Genomic DNA, 16,170 nt, shown 5'->3' on the forward strand with positions numbered 1-16,170 from the left:
AGGTTATACACTGACCAGCTAACAAAAATGGGATCAGAGGCTGGAAGAATCCTGTATTACAATAATCAGCAATACATGTTCGGGCAACTTTATAGACTTTAACTGTCATGAATAATGACAACCAACAGTACATACACACTAACAAATATGTAAAACATACAAAGTAACATTTTCCCATACTCAGTCATGCTCAAAAAAGCCAAAGATAGGGGTGCCTGAGTAGCTCAGTTGTTAAGCATCCGCCTTCGGCTCAGGTCATGATCCCAGCGTTCTGGGACTCCTGGGATCGAGCCCTGAATTGGGCTCCCTGCTCAGCAGGAAGCCTTGCTTCTCCCTCTTCCTCTACCTCTGCTTCTGTTCCTTCTCTCACTCTCTCTCTCTCTGTCAAATAAATAAAATCTTTTTTTTTTTTAAGTGCCAAAGATATAGATGCTGACAAATCCCCAATTTCTCTCTAGCCTGTACTTCCTTCTCTGGATTCCAGACCTGTACACAGTAATGCCCAACATAGTGCCTCCACTTAGACCTCATGGGCATCTTAAATGTAGCATCTCTAAAAGTAAACATCTGGCTGCTTCCAACTCACCAAACTGATCTTCCCACATTCTCTCATTTCTTACACATGCACATCTAATCTATTAGCCAACTGCATCAACGGTATCTGTAAACTGCATCCAGAATGTAATCATTCCTCACCACCTTCTCTGTTCAGCTCCCATCCTTGTCCAAGTCACCACCATCTTTTCATGCTTTAGTACCAAAGCCTCTAGACTGGTCTCTGCTTCTGCCCTTGCTCCATCCTTGGTAGGGCAGCCAGAGAGCCTTGGAAATCTACATCCAATCATGGTGTGAATGCTCAGCTCTCCTATGTGCGCCCCACCCCATCTGACTCAGGGGCTGCGTCCATCAACTAGCTTACACACATATATGTCTTTTAATCAAAATATAATCTTTTTTTTTGAAGATTTTATTTATTTGACAGAGATCACAAGTAGGCAGAGAGGTGGGTGGGGTGGGGAAGCAGGCTCCCTGCTGAGCAGAGAGCCCGATGTGGGGCTCGATCCCAGAACCCTGGGATCATGACCTGAGCCGAAGGCAGAGGCTTTAACCCACTGAGCCACCCAGGTGCCCCTCAAAATATAATCTTTATTTGAGAAGAGAGCATGAGCAGGAGGAAGGGGCAGAAGAAGAGGGAGAAGCAGGATCCCCACTGAGCAGGGAAACCCAATGTAAGACTTGATTCCAGGACCCTGAGATCATGACCTGAGCTGAAGTCAGATGTTTAACTGACTGAGCCATCTAGGAGCCCTAATCGTAACATAATCTTAAACATAACCTTAGGGGTGCCTGGGTGGCTCAGTGGGTAAACGCCTCTGCCTTCAGCTCAGGTCATGATCCCAGGGTCTTGGGATCCAGTCCCGCATTGGGCTCTCTACTCAGCGGGAAGCAGAGCTTCCTCTTCTCTCTCTCTCTGCCTGCCTCTCTGCCTCTGTCAAATAAATAAATAAAATCTTAAAAAACAAAACAAAACAAAACACATAACCTTACTATCTGCACTGTATAGAAGAAACTAAAGGATATTAAGTAACACATCTAATACCCCGCAGCTAGCAAGAGGCAGAGCTGGCAACCTAACTCAGACAGTCTGGCACCACAGACCATGTTCTTACCACACTGCTCTACTGCCTCTAAGTCCCTATGACAGTCCAAGGAACCCTCTGATCTGACCCCGTGACTCTCTGTCCTTGCTCACTGCTCCTGATCTCACGTGCCTCCAGGCCAGAGCAAGTGCAGGTCTCACTATCTGCAACTCTTTCCCCTCCTTTGGCCCAGCGCCCCTCCCCCCACCATCACCTCATGAGGGAGGCCTTCCTTGATTCCTCCGCCACCTTGGCTTTACTGCCCTCCACATCACAGTGCTCCCCTGTTAGGCATGCTACATGTTTTACTTGTTTCTGTACTTATTTCCTGTCTCCCCACTCAGGATATAAAGCTTCCTAAGGACAGTAATCTTCACCCACTTTGTTCATGACTGTTTCCTCAATGCCTTGCAAACAGGAGCACTCAATAAATACTCAGTGAATGAATCAGAGACACAAAATCTGAGCCTAATACTTCCTGAACAAAGGCTCTCCCCACACTAGCACAGATCTCCCAGCAACAAAAGGCCCAGAAATAGCATCAAAGGCAACAATTCTTTACCGGAATTCCAGATTGTCTAAGTTTAATCAACTTTCCATTATTCAGGTCAACTAGCAATCTCTCCCCAGTCCCTCCCAATTGGGTCACGGGTCAGTAGGCACAGAGTACATACATACCCACCCTCACACACACTCACAACCCCAACACACAGACTGACTTCCACACTGATAATCCAAAATAACTCCAGGATCATCCATCTTTTTGTTTTCAATAGCTATTTGGAGCTACAATTTTGGAGTTACACTATAAACACTCACCTATTTAAGTTCTAAGTTTATAGAGTTGTTCAGCATCACTACAATTCAGTTTTAGAACATTTTTTTTTTTTAAGATTTTATTTATTTATTTGACAGAGAGAGATCACAAGTAGGCAGAGAGGCAGGCAGAGAGAGAGAGAGAGAGGAGGAAACAGGCTCCCTGCTGAGCAGAGAGCGCGATGTGGGACTCGATCCCAGGACCCTGAGATCATGACCTGAGCCGAAGGCAGCGGCTTAACCCAGTGAGCCACCCAGGCGCCCCAGTTTTAGAACATTTCTATCACATCAAAACTCCTCCTGCTAATTTAACCTCCAACCCCCTTCAGCTCCTATCAAACAGCTTTATCACATCTTCTCTTCCTTAGACTCACAAAGAAATTAAACGTCTCTGCTCCACCAGGAAGTCTACAAAGCATTACTTTTCTTACACGACAACTTAGTTCTAAACTCTCCTGTGGAGCTGGGAAGAAAAGATCTAAGAGCAGCCCCATAATCACAGACCCAAAGAGCCGGTCCGACTCTGAGCAGGCTCCACAGGCAATCCTTGGGCCCGCCGGAAGCACTGGGAAAAAGAGATCATGAGATGGAAGTCAGGAAGGCCCAGCCTGCAGGAGATGCTTACCAACTTCCAGAAGCTGTCATGTTTGCTCGGATTCTCACTGCCCAGGACATCTGCCAACAAACTGTCCACTTCACACACGTGCAGTCGGACCCAGTCAAGGAGATGAAGGAGAAGAGCGCCAGCTGGGAGAAAAGACTCTTGTTAACACAAAAACCTCCGCTTCATCTGCAGCAAACTCCACTTTCCCACTGTACATACAGAAACTGTAGGCAGTCAATATGACTAGGTAGGAAGTACTTTACCCCACTTAGGTGGGTACCCATATGGTCCTGAATAAAGGACTGGACTAGCAAATGGACTTACGAATAGTTCCTCTGAGCCAGGCAGCTCCACATTTCATGAATTTTTGAGAGGGCTGAATCTCACCTTCCACCTCGAATTCTTCATGACTATGCAGTACTCGGCGGCTACATAAGGAATGGCCACTTAGGGATTGCTACTGACTAGGTGCTAGGTATGACAAAACCACAGCAACAGCCCTCAAAATATACGGGAGGAGATAAAAACAGAATCAACTAATTTTATTTTCACACTGCTCAGGGCTTTAGCAGGAGTAGGAGTAAAAAGCTATGACTGCACAGATTATTAACATTCATGTATGGATAAAAGCAAACATAAGTCATCAAGGGAATGCAAAAAAACCCTGCAGCACCTCCACAGAGAGCCCACTCAGGCCAGGATACCATAGGACACAACTTAGTTCAAGAACACGGAATAGGGGCACCTGGGTGGCACAGTGGGTTAAGCCGCTGCCTTCGGCTCGGGTCATGATCTCAGGGTCCTGGGATCGAGTCCCGCATCGGGCTCTCTGCTAGGCAGGGAGCCTGCTTCCCTTCCTCTCTCTCTGCCTACTTGTGATCTCTCTCTGTCAAATAAATAAATAAAATTTAAAAAAAAAAAAAAAAAAAAAAAAGAACATGGAATAATTCAGAGTGCACAGTTCACAGGTAGGGCTGCCCCCTCCCTCAATCTCTGGGGACAGAAGTCTCCAAATGACTTTGCTTCTCACCATCTAATCCCTCCTCACAGCCCTAAAACTTTGTTCCTTTCTTTTAATTTTTAACAACTGACATTTATTGTTTCACATTTCTGGAAGCCAGAAGTCTGCGATCAAGGAGTGGACAAAGTTTGTTCTTTCTGAGGGGGGGAGGGAGACCCACCCCATGCCTCTTCCCTGATCCTAAAACTTTCTTCAGCTTGACCAGTCCACCATATGAATCCTGACCGCCCCTGCCACACACTAGTCCAGTGTGCTTTCCTGGTGTTTTTCAGGGGTCACCTCCCAACATCTTAGGTTTTTAGAAGGCATTTTAGAAGGATTAAGATTAAAAACTTAATCTCTAAGTTTTTTTGGTAGTATCTGACAAAACAGCAGTGTTTTGGGGTGTTATATACAGCTTTCTGGTTATGTTGATGAAGAGTGAGGAAAGGCACATTTTTGGCAATAAAATGCTCATCACAACACACAGGAAAGACAAAGAGGAAAGGGCAGAAGGACACCTTTGGTATTGTAAAGGGATGATTTCTTGCTCACCTGGAGCGACTTCAATAAATAGAATCTCACAAAGGTTCCAAATGAGCTCCATTGCTGACAAAATGGAGACCTAAAGAAGAAATGGAGACAAAGTTTTAACTGAAAACATTCCTGACATTTCTCTTACAGCAAAAGGAATGAAGCAGGGCTTGAATCATATGAGGTCATTCATTATTCACTCAACAATTACTGAGTATTTCTATAGTAGGGTTTCCCACAGGGAAGCCAGTGAGTGAATTTTAGGTGGTGGTAGGCAGGTTAACAATTTTTTTTGTTTTAATGGTTCTTGTTTTAGTTTAATGTATATTATAGAAGAATATAATTAGCTCATTTAAAAAGAAGCTCTAAATAAATGGGAGATGATTCGTAGAAAAATATTCAGTAAATTATACACACATACACACACACACACACACACACACACTTTTTTTTGGGGGGAGGGAGAGAGAGAGAGAGAGCGAGCGCATAAGTAGGCAGAGAGGCAGACGGAAAGAGGGGGAAGCAGGCTCCCTGCTAAGCAGAAAGCCTGATGTGGAGCTTGATTGATCCCAGGACCCTGAGATAATGACCTAAGTTGAAAGCAGAGGCTTGACCCGCTGAGCCACGTAGGTGCCCCAATAATATATACTTTTTAAGACTTTATTTGAGAGACAGAGAGAGTGAGAGAGAGCATGAGAGGGCCAGAGGGAAAAGCAGACTCCCTGCTGAGCTGGGAGCCAAATTTGGGACTTCATCTCGGAGCTCAGGATTGTCACCTGAGCCGAAGGCAGTAGCTTAAACAACTGAGCCACCCAGATGTCCCTTCAGTAAATAATATTTAAAATTCTAATACAAATCAAAACCACAGTGAGATACCACCTCACACCAGTCAGACTGGCTAAAATTAACCACTCAGGAAAGGACAGGTGTTGGCAAGGATGTGGGGAAAGGGGAACCCTCCTGCATTGTGGGTGGGAATGAAAGCGGGTGCAGCCACTGTGGAAAACAGTATGGAGGTTCCTCAAAAAGTTGAAAAGAGAGCTACCCCCTACAACCCAGCAATTGCACTACTGAGTATTTACCCTAAAGATACAAATGCAGTGATCCAAAGGGGCAAATGTTTATTTCAGTGATATGGTATATACATACAATGGAATAGTATGCAGCCATCAAAAACAAACAAACAAAAAAAAAGAAAACAAAAAATAAAATTGGGGCACCTGGGTGGCTCAGTGGGTTAAGCCTCTGCTTTCAGCTCAGGTCATGATCTCAAGTCCTGGGATGGAGCCGTGCAACCGGCTCTCTGCTCAGCAGGGAGCCTGCTTCCCCACCCCACCTGCCTCTCTGCCTACTTGTGATCTCTGTCAAATAAATAAAATCTTAAAAAAAAAAGCCCTGAAATCTTGCTATTTGCAACCACATGGATAGAACTAGAGGGTATCATGCTAAGTGAACTACGTCAGAGAAAGAGAATTATCATATAATCTCTGAGATGAGGAATTTGAGAGGCAGGGCAGGGGTCATAGAGAGGAGGGAGGGAAAAATGAAACCAGATGAGACTGGGGAGGGAGACAAACCGTAAGAGACTCTTAATCTCAGGAAACAAACTGAAGGATGCTGGAGAGGAGGAGGGTGGGAGGGATGGGGTGGCTGGTTATGGACACTGGGGAGGGTAGGTGCTATGGTGAGTGCTGTGAAGTGTGTAAGACTGAGGATTCACAGACCTGTACTTCTGAAACAAATAAAACATTGTATGTTAATAAAAAGAAAAATAAATTCTACAGATACAGCAAAAATTGTGAAGTTGGTACTCAAGGGACTAAGTTTAAGAAAGTCTATTAAGGGCGCCTGGGTGGCTCAGTGGGTTAAGCCACTGCCTTCAGCTCAGGTCATGATCTCGGGGTCCTGGGATTGAGTCCTGCATTGGGCTCTCTGCTCGGCATGGAGTCTGCTTCCTCCTCTCTCTCTCTGCCTGCCTCTCTGCCTACTTGTGATCTCTCTCTGTCAAATAAATAAATAAAATCTTTAAAAAAAAAGAAAGAAAGTCTATTAAAAGGCAAACTCAATATAGGACCCCAAAATAAAAATCATCTGCACCCTGCCCTTAGGAACATGCAGGCTCCTCTTCCCCACTATCCTTTCATACACAAACGCAGACTACCTAGTTCACAAAGGAAAACAAATGCTTTGCTGACTGTGCACTAGACTGCACCAGAGACAATCCACTAGTCCTTATTCACTACTGAGTTTGAACACCATCAAGTTTCTACAAAAGAAAGAGAACTGTTTCAGTCATCTTCCAGGTCCAACTAAACAACTGAGTAAAAATACTGGGTGCATGAGCTGAGTAGTTTATTAAATAACTGGTGATTCCAAAAGCTCAGCTCACTATCTCAGGTGACACAGCGTGATTAGGACTGACATTTCCCATAAGAACTGGAAACTCAAGGCGCCTGGGTGGCTCAGTGGGTTAAGCCTCTGCCTTCGGCTCAGGTCATGATCTCAGGGTACTGGGATCAGGCCCCACATTGGGCTCTGCTCAGCGGGGAGCCTGCTTCCCCCTACCCCTCTGCCTGCCTCTCTGTCTACTTGTGACCTCTCTGTCAAATAAATAAACAAAATCTTAAAAAACAAAACAAAAACAAAAAACCATCTGCCTTTGGCTCAGGTCATGATCCCAGAGTCCTGGGATCGAGTCCCACACCAGGCTGAGGATGCAGGAGGACACAATGGCCCCAGCAGGATAACAAAGTGCCCCCCCCTCTTACCTGGCTGCTGAACTGGCGACCAATGGCTGGATCTTTAGCAGCAACTAACAAAACACAAAACATTTTAAGTGAGCAATTAAACTTTTAGTCTCATAGTTACAGCTTCATATACCAGATTCTTTGGCTTGTGCCTTTGTGTCCTTTAATGACCACCCATTTTCACTACAGATTTTTATTTTTTACGAGCGTGTACTGGGGGGGGAAAGGGGTTGGGAGAAGAAAAAGAGAAACTTAAGCAGGTTCCACACTGAGCATGAGCCCGAAGTAAGGCTTGATCTCACAACCCTGAGACCATGACCTGAGCCAAAACCAAGAGTCAGACGCTTAACCGACTGCGCCAACCAGGCACCCCTTCACTATAGATTTTTTAAAAATGCTTCATATCTCTTTGTTGCAGATCAATGATTTGCACACCAAACGCCTTCAAGCTATAAGTGACACTTTCAACTGCAAACTATAGAGACTATCACGTTATATAAGACTCTACTCAGCATCCAGGAGTCACGTGGCTCTCATGGTTATGATGACCTCAAATCACCAAAGTTAGAGATGCCTGGTTGGCAGAGTTGGTTAAGAGAACAAGTCAGCTCAGGGTCTTGAGACCAGGCCCCAAGTCGCACTCTGCGATTGGCACAGAGTCTAAGACTCTCTCTCCCTCTGCCCCTCCCTCAACGCTCACACATGCTCTCTCAAAATAAGTCTTTTAAAAAGGAAGGAAGGGAGGAAGGGAGGGAGGAAGGAGAAAGAAACAAAGAAGTCACCAAGGTTAAAGAACCAGGAATGTGATTTTCAAAGATTGTTAATCTGGCCCCTAGTCTCTCACCTGTTGGCTCAGTATGCTCTAACTTGAAAAATATACTCAAGACAACTGCCAAAAAATTAAGAATTATGGAAGACAGGAAAGTAAGAATTTTAAACTGGAGAGTCAAATAGATTCTACCTTGCAGTATTTACAGCTAGATAAACATTTCAATTATTATCACCTATACACACATAAAATCCTTACTTGCAACCTGGTGCATCTCCTCCATACACGCCCTGATGACTGATCGGTAGTTCTTACTCACTCGGACCAATCTACAAAAGATGAAATGACACACAAGATGAGCCTGGTGCATCTTATGGTGACAAAAAGCAAGGAAGTTCTCAATAGAAGGTAGGAACTTGCTCAAAGACAGGAACCAACCTGAAAGAGCTCCTACAGCGAAAGCTGGAACTTGAGCAACAAAATAAGTAACATATGAGATAATCAGTGGGGTAAAATAAATATCCACGAATCCATACTGACATTAATTGCTGCAGATGAGATTCACTGACAGACACTAAAACTAGTGGTTGAAAATTTAAGGAGAAATAGGATTTGCATAATCTCAAAATTTCTCCTACTAACAATAACTCTTGGAACACTGAAAAAAATAAAATTAAATTTGAAAAAAAGTTTCTACTACAAAGGGAAAGACAGTAACTTTATAGTCAAGAAACCCAGTAGAGGGTGCCTGGGTGGCTCAGTGGGTTAAGCCGCTGCCTTCGGCTCAGGTCATGATCTCAGGGTCCTGGGATTGAGTCCCGCATCAGGCTTTCTGCTCAGCGGGGAGCCTGCTTCCTCCTCCCTCTCTCTCTCTGCCTGCCTCTCCATCTACTTGTGAATTCTATCAAATAAATAAATAAAATCTTTAAAAAAAAAAAAAAAGAAAGAAACCAGTAGAAACTACATCAAGCAAGTAATCAAGGTCAACAAAACCAGAATAAAACATCAACATCATGAACCCTATGACATGACATACTAAGGACACATCATACCAGTTCTGTGGTATTCTTACTAAAAATGAATAACCTTAAAAAAAAATGCATAACCTTTCTCTATTCATGAGAAAACATTGGAGAAATCCAAATGGAGAGACTATCACCATAATAATTGGTATTTTTTCAAAAGTGTCAGGGTCATTAAAGAGACTAAGAAAAGGGGGCCTGGGTGGCTCAGTGGGTTAAGGCTCTGCCTTAGGCTCAGGTCATGATCTCAGTGTCCTGGGATTGAGTCCCGAGTCAGGCTCTCTGCTCGGTGGGGAGCCTGCTCCCCCCACCCCGCCCCCCGCCTGCCTCTCCGTCTACTTGTGATCTCTCTCTGTCAAATAAATAAATAAAATCTTTTTAAATAAATAAATAAATAAATAAAACCTGAGTTGCAGCGGAGAAAAAAGGACCTTAGTGGAAAAACTGGTAAATTCAAATGAGGCCTTGAATCATAAGGTGTTGATGTTTCAGTTTCCTGGTTTAAGTAACAGTAACATGGTTATGTAGATATTAATGTAACAAAACTAAGTGAGGGATGCGCAGGAATATTTAATTTTTGTACTTTTTCTGTTAAGTCCAAAATTAGTTCAAAATAAAGTCTTTAAAAAAGGAAATGGGCGCCTTGGTGGCTCAGTGGATTAAGCCTCTGCCTTCGGCTAAGGTCATGATCTCAGGGTCCTGAGATCAAGCCCCACATCAGGCTCGCTGCTCATCAGGGAGCCTGCACTCTGTCCCACCACCTGCCTCTGCCTACTTGTGATATCCCTCTCTCTGTCAAATAAATAAATAAAACATTTAAAATAAATCATTAACTAATTAATTAGAAAGGAAATGACAAAACTAAACAAATATCCACAAGAAAGAAACTGGTTTAGTTACTAAGAAAAACAGTTCCAAAAAAAAAAAAGAAAGACAGTTCTAAGGGGGCCTGGGTAGCATAGTAAGCTAAGCTACTGCCTTCAGCTCAGGTCAGGATTCTAGAGTACTGAAACGGAGCCCTGTGCCCCACCGTGTTGGGCTCCCTGTTCAGCTGGGAATCTGCTTCTCCTTCTCCCTCTGCCCTCCCCCACCACTCCTGTGCTTGCTCCCTCTCTCTCTCTCTCTCCCTCTCAAATAAATAAATAAAACCTTACGTAAAAGAAAAAAGGAAAACAATGCATTTCATTTGGCTTTCATAATTTAGTTGTGAACTTCAGCACCTATCAGCAGCGAACTTACTGAGCTTTTCTGGATTTTCCAGTCAATTCTTCTTCAATTCTCTGGAGGCCCACAAAGATTCCATGGGATTCATTGAAGAGTTTTCTCAGGATCTGAGAGTAAACATCTATATCCTTTCGGATGATATAGATAAAGGGGCAGCCTGGCTTAGTCTCTGATTCTTCTAAAACAGAAAAAATTAACATCAATCATCATTACCCTCATACAAGAACTCACTTCAAAATTTTTTAAAATATTTTATTTATTTATTTGAGAGACAGAGAGAGATCACAAGTCCAGGGAAGGATAGAGAGAGAAGCAGACTCCCAGCTGAGCTGGAAGCCCAATTCGGGACTTGATTGCAGTACCCTGGGATCATGACCTGAGCCAAAGGCAGACACTTAACAGACAGGGCCACCCAGACGCAGTAAATTTATTTTAAGATTTTATTTATTTACGGGGCGCCTGGGTGGCTCAGTGGGTTGAGCCGCTGCCTTCGGCTCAGGTCATGATCTCAGGGTCCTGGGATCGAGCCCCACGTCGGGCTCTCTGCTCAGCAGGGAGCCTGCTTCCCTCCCTCTCTCTCTCTCTGCCTGCTTCTCTGCCTACTTGTGATCTCTGTCTGTCAAATAAATAAATAAATAAAAATCTTTAAAAAAAAAAAAAAGATTTTATTTATTTACTTGATAGAAAGAGAGAGAGAATGCGTGTGCACAAGTGGCAGGCAGAGGGAGAGGGAGAAGCAGGCTCCCCGATGAACAGGGAGCCTAATGTGGGGCTCAATCCTAGGACTCTGGGATCATGACCTGAGCCGAAGGCAGATGCTTAACTGACTGAACCATCCAAGTACCTCTCACTTTAAATTTTTATTTATTTTTTGAAAGATTTTATTTATTTATTTAACAGACAGACATAGATCACAAGTAGGCAGAGAGGCAGGCAGAGAGAGAAGGGGAAGCAGGCTCCCCGCTGAGCAGAGCACCCCGTGTGGGGCTTGATTCCAGGACCCTGAGATCCTGACCCGAGCTGAAGGCAGATGCTTAACCCACTGAGCCATCCAGGTGCCCCACACTTTAAATATTTAATTGAGTTATCTAATTACAAAAGCTTCAGCTTCTTTGCTACTGATTTCATGTTAAAAAGTATGAACTGGGGGTGTCTGGGTGGCTCAGTTGGTTGGGCATCTGTCCTTGGCTCAGGCTATGATCAGTGTGCTGGGATGGAGCCCCACATCAGGCTCTCTGCTCAGTAGGGAGTCTGCTTCTCCCTCTGCCCTTCAATGCCCCCCCGACTTGTGCTCCTCTCTCACTCCTGGGATCAAGTCCTACATCGGGCTCCCTGCTCAACAAGAATTCTGCTTCTTCCTCTACCTTTCCCCCCTGCTCGTGAACTCTCTCTCAAATAAATAAAATCTCTAAAAAAATTAAAGTCACTTAATATTAGCTTATGGATAAATAAATAAATAAATAATAAACTCAATAAATAAGATAAACCTACATCCGAGGGGCACCTGGGTGGCTCAGTCAGTTAAGCGTCTGCCTTCAGCTCAGACCATGATAGGAGTCCTAGAATAGTGCCCTGTGTTGAACTCCCTACTCAACAGTCGGCTTCTCCCTCTCCCTTGGCCCCTGGGCCCGGCTCGTGCATATACTCTTGCTCTCTCACAAATAAATAAATAAATAAATAAATAATCTACAAAAAGGAAAAGACACCTAGACCTGAAATTTTATATAACCTCAAATTCAAATAAATATTATTTCTATATTTCTTTGTACTGCCATTACCCCTAAAACAAAGAATCAAGAGTTGACTAAATTATTCTGTGGCAGTGATAAAAAGGATCTATCATGAGAAATTATAAACCACCAACTTGTAGATATTTTATATAAAAGCTTCTTTTTTTTTTTTTTTTAAATGTTTCCTGTTCCTGTTTTTTTTTTTTTTAATTTATTTGACAGAGATCACAGGTAGGCAGAGAGGCAGGCAGAGAGAGGAGGAAGCAGGCTTCCTGCTGAGCAGAGAGCCCGATGCGGGGCTCGATCCCAGGACCCTGAGATCATGACCTGAGGCGAAGGCAGAGAATTTAACCCACTGAGCCACCCAGGCACCCCTATATAAAAGCTTCTTGAAAAAACTGTGATGATGTTCAATGGCTTGTCTCTATTCAGATTTCAATAGACATAAACAAAAAGAAAGCCTCATGTTTCCAACAATAGAGGACAAACTAAAAATGCTGATAAGCTTTCCCATTAAGTATGAAAAGAGGCTGGACATATTCAAAGAAGGTTCTCTCCTGAGCAACTGTCCCTCTGGCAGCTTCTAGAGCTCTGCCAAGCTTGAGATATTTAATACTAAAATATGCCACAAACATTTGGCAACATTACGGAGAACTGTTAATGAAAAATTAAGAAAAACTATACTGAAAAATAATTTTTTTAACTACATCACTTCAAAATGCAGGAACTGCATACCACATGATTTGCCAAAATTCTAAGACTTCCATTAGATCAATTCCCTCCTTATAGAAGAGGAAAGCCTCCACATTTGGATAAAGAACCTGTCAAATATTTGCAAGAAAATCTCTTCCAACATTTCCAGAGACTTCTCTTGAAATGGAGAAAGCAAAATCAAATATGAAAATTTAGCTTTCTCTTGCTAGTAGAATAGTCTGTAACAGAAAGAAAAGATTCATGTCCAAAATCTGAAGGAGCTTAGAGAAAAAGGAAGAGTCATTTCACTCTCCAGATCTTCTGTGCTTTATATCAACAGCTAACAGAATTCATCAAGTTTAAAATACTACAAAAGCAAGGACTATGAGGACTATGCGGAAACTGTTCCACGGTTTCATGGAAAGGGGGCTGCTGTGAAGGGAATTTAGTCATTCTGGACAAGGGGAAAAAACTTGAAATTTTTAAATATAAAGGAACACCACAAACATTACTAATTTTTTTTTCCTGTACTCAACATGTTCCAGATCCCATAAATTAATGAAAATCTTAAATAGGTAACGGTTTAAAAATGAAAATGGTACAAAGTTAAGTTCAACTGATTCTTGCTTCAGTTAGTTAAATCTGAGAATAAAACAAATGTGCCAAGATGGATAACCTAGAAGAAAAAAACAAAAACCTACCTTTTTTGTTGAAGGAGGTTTCACACACCAGCATCTCCCCTGGACCCCAATCAAAACACATTTGCTTCTTCTTTGAATTCACTCCTGGAATCAACTAGTTTAAAAAAAAAAAAAAAAAAAGGCAGAGACACTGTTACTTTTACTAAAGGCTTTGTTTTCTTTTTTCTTTTTTTTTTAAAGATTTTATTTATTTATTTGACAGAAAACACAAGTGGGCAGAGAGGCAGGCAGAGAGAGAGAGAGAGAGAGAGAGAAAGAGAGAAGCAGGCTCTGCACTGAGCAGAGAGCCCGATGCGGGGCTCGATCCCAGGACCCTGGGATCATGACCTGGGCTGAAGGCAGAGGCTTTAACCCGCTGAGCCACCCAGGCACCCCTAAAGGGTTTGTTTTCAAATGCTTTGCAAGCAGAGCCCTAGAAATAAGTGGTCATGAAAGTTAGGCACTAATCTATGAATACAGCTATGTGTGGTTGAAATCAGCCCAGTCTGTTAAGACCCTGAATAAGCAAGTAAGCTTTCCTGAGCACCTCAACCCAGCCTGCCACTTTGCAAGTGTTGACAAAATGGAGAGCTATCCTTAATCAACTGCTGTATTGTAATTTAACGATCTACAGTTCAGAAAAAGGGAATTTTTTAAAAAAGATAAAATAAATTGAACTGTTTGGGGCGCCTAGTTGGCTCAGGTGGTTAAGCCTCTGCCTTCAGGGACGCCTGGGTGGCTCAGTTGGTTGGACGACTGCCTTCGGCTCAGGTCATGATCCTGGAGTCCCGGGATCGAGTCCCGCATCGGACTCCCAGCTCCATGGGGAGTCTGCTTCTCTCTCTGACCTTCTCCTCGTTCATGCTCTCTCTCACTGTTTCTCTCTCAAGTAAATAAATAAAATCTTTAAAAAAAAAAAAAAAAGCCTCTGCCTTCAGCTCAGGTTGTGATCCCCAGAGTCCTGGATTGAGTCCCGCATCAGGCTCAGAAACAGGAACCTGCATCTCCCTCTATTCAGAGGGAATAAATTCCTCATGAATAAATAAATATTTAAAAATAAAAAGAAACTGAACTGTTTGTTACTTACTAAAAGGAGTCCTCCAATACCATGGCTTCTGTGCCATCTTTCTCTCTCTTTTTTTAAAGATTTTATTTATTTATTTGACAGAGACAGATCACAAGTAGGCAGAGAGGCAAGCAGGGTTGCGGGGGAAGCAGGCTCCCTGCTGGGCAGACAGCCGGATTCGGAACTCCATCCCAGGACCCCAGGATCATGACCCGAACCGAAGTCAGAGGCTTCAACCGACTGAGCCACCCAGGCGCCCCTGTGCCATCCCTTTGATAAAGACTCAATTCTTCTCTCCAACTCAGATCAACCCCTTTGAGCCTCAGCCTCATATATCCAACTACCTAATTCACACCTTTATAGGTTACCTAACCTCTAGAGCTATATTCATAACATCAGAACTAAAAAAAAACTCTTGATGCTCACCTCCAAGTCTCATTCCATTCCGCCACTGGGACAAAGCCTTCCTTAAATGTTAAGTAATCTTTGATTCTTCACTTTCCCTTACCACCTTTGTCCTATCAGTAAATCCTGTCCTACTCTTAAATAAGCCTAAATCCAACCACTTACCATGTCTACCAGTCTAACCCAAGCCACCATCAACTCTCAAATGACTATCCTACATGGTTATTACCTTGCCCTATAAATGGATAAAACCTCACAAGGCGGGACACCTGGGTGGCTCAGTTGGTTAAGCACTTGCTTTCAGCTTGGGTCGTTTATCGGAGTGCTGGGATGGAGTCCGAGTCCTGCATCTGGCCCCCTGCTCGGGAAGTCTGCTTCTCCCTCTACCTGCTGCTCTTTCTCTTTCTCTTTCTTTCTTCTTCTCTCTCTCCACCCCCCCCCCCCGATAAATTAATAAATAAATAAAATTTTAAAGATTAAAAAAGCTCCCAAGGGCAGGAGATTCCGGGATTCTCATTCACTGCTTAGAAGAGACCCTGGCACAAAGATGGCACTCCATAAGTATTTTTTGGCAGAGAAGAAATGTGGCTGGCAATAATCTGGTCTAAAGACAAGTGCAGGGGGCGCCTTGGTGGCTCAGTGGGTTAAAGCCTCTGCCTTCGGCTCAGGTCATGATCCCAGGGTTCTAGGATCAAGCCCCGCATCGGGCTCTCTGCTCAGCAGGGAGCCTGCTTCCTCCTCTCTCTCTCTGCCTACTTGTGATTTCTGTCTATCAAATAAATGAATAAAATCTTTAAAAATAAATAAATAAATAAATAAATAAATAATAAATAATAAAGACAAGTGCAGGGGCGCCCGGGTGGCTCAGTGGGTTAAGCCTCTGCTTTCGGCTCTGGTCACAATTTCAGGGTCCTGGGGTCGAGTCCTGCATCAGGCTCTCTGCTCAGCAGGGAGCCTGCTCCCCGCCCTCCCCTCTCTCTGCCTGCCTCTGTGCCTACTTGTGATATCTCTGTCAAATAAATGAATAAAATCTTTTAAAAAAGGAAAAAAAGGACAAGTGCAGTTAGTTCTGAGGAAGGGCTAATGCTGTCATTTAACAACTAAGCAATGTCTAATAAGTCTTTATCTGTACTGTATTCTAGAAATACAACACTGTATACTACAGTTACTACCCTCCAAAAGCTAGCAGTCTACTGAGGAAGTCCAATTAAAAAAAAAAAAAAAAAAAAAAAAAACAGGC

At 43.3% G+C, this 16,170-nt stretch overlaps 1 protein-coding gene across 3 annotated transcripts in view; it reads right to left on the reverse strand.

Moving 5' to 3' along the window:
- The window catches only part of NUP85 (nucleoporin 85), a 40,784-nt gene that overhangs the window by 12,805 nt on the left and 11,809 nt on the right, over window positions 1–16,170 (reverse strand). For 2 of the 3 annotated variants that reach the window (XM_059148657.1, XM_059148655.1), the window contains exons 2-7: window positions 13,481–13,574; window positions 10,372–10,534; window positions 8,369–8,439; window positions 7,363–7,406; window positions 4,616–4,685; window positions 3,082–3,203 (exon numbers count right to left, since the gene is read on the reverse strand). In XM_059148657.1, coding sequence (XP_059004640.1) covers window positions 3,082–3,203; window positions 4,616–4,685; window positions 7,363–7,406; window positions 8,369–8,439; window positions 10,372–10,534; window positions 13,481–13,574 — 564 coding nt within the window. The remainder of the gene's footprint in view (window positions 1–3,081; window positions 3,204–4,615; window positions 4,686–7,362; window positions 7,407–8,368; window positions 8,440–10,371; window positions 10,535–13,480; window positions 13,575–16,170) is intronic. The other variant, XM_059148656.1, reaches the window with a different exon arrangement.

This window comes from Mustela lutreola, chromosome 15 (genome assembly GCF_030435805.1).
Source record: "Mustela lutreola isolate mMusLut2 chromosome 15, mMusLut2.pri, whole genome shotgun sequence".
NCBI classification, from domain to species: domain Eukaryota; kingdom Metazoa; phylum Chordata; class Mammalia; order Carnivora; family Mustelidae; genus Mustela; species Mustela lutreola.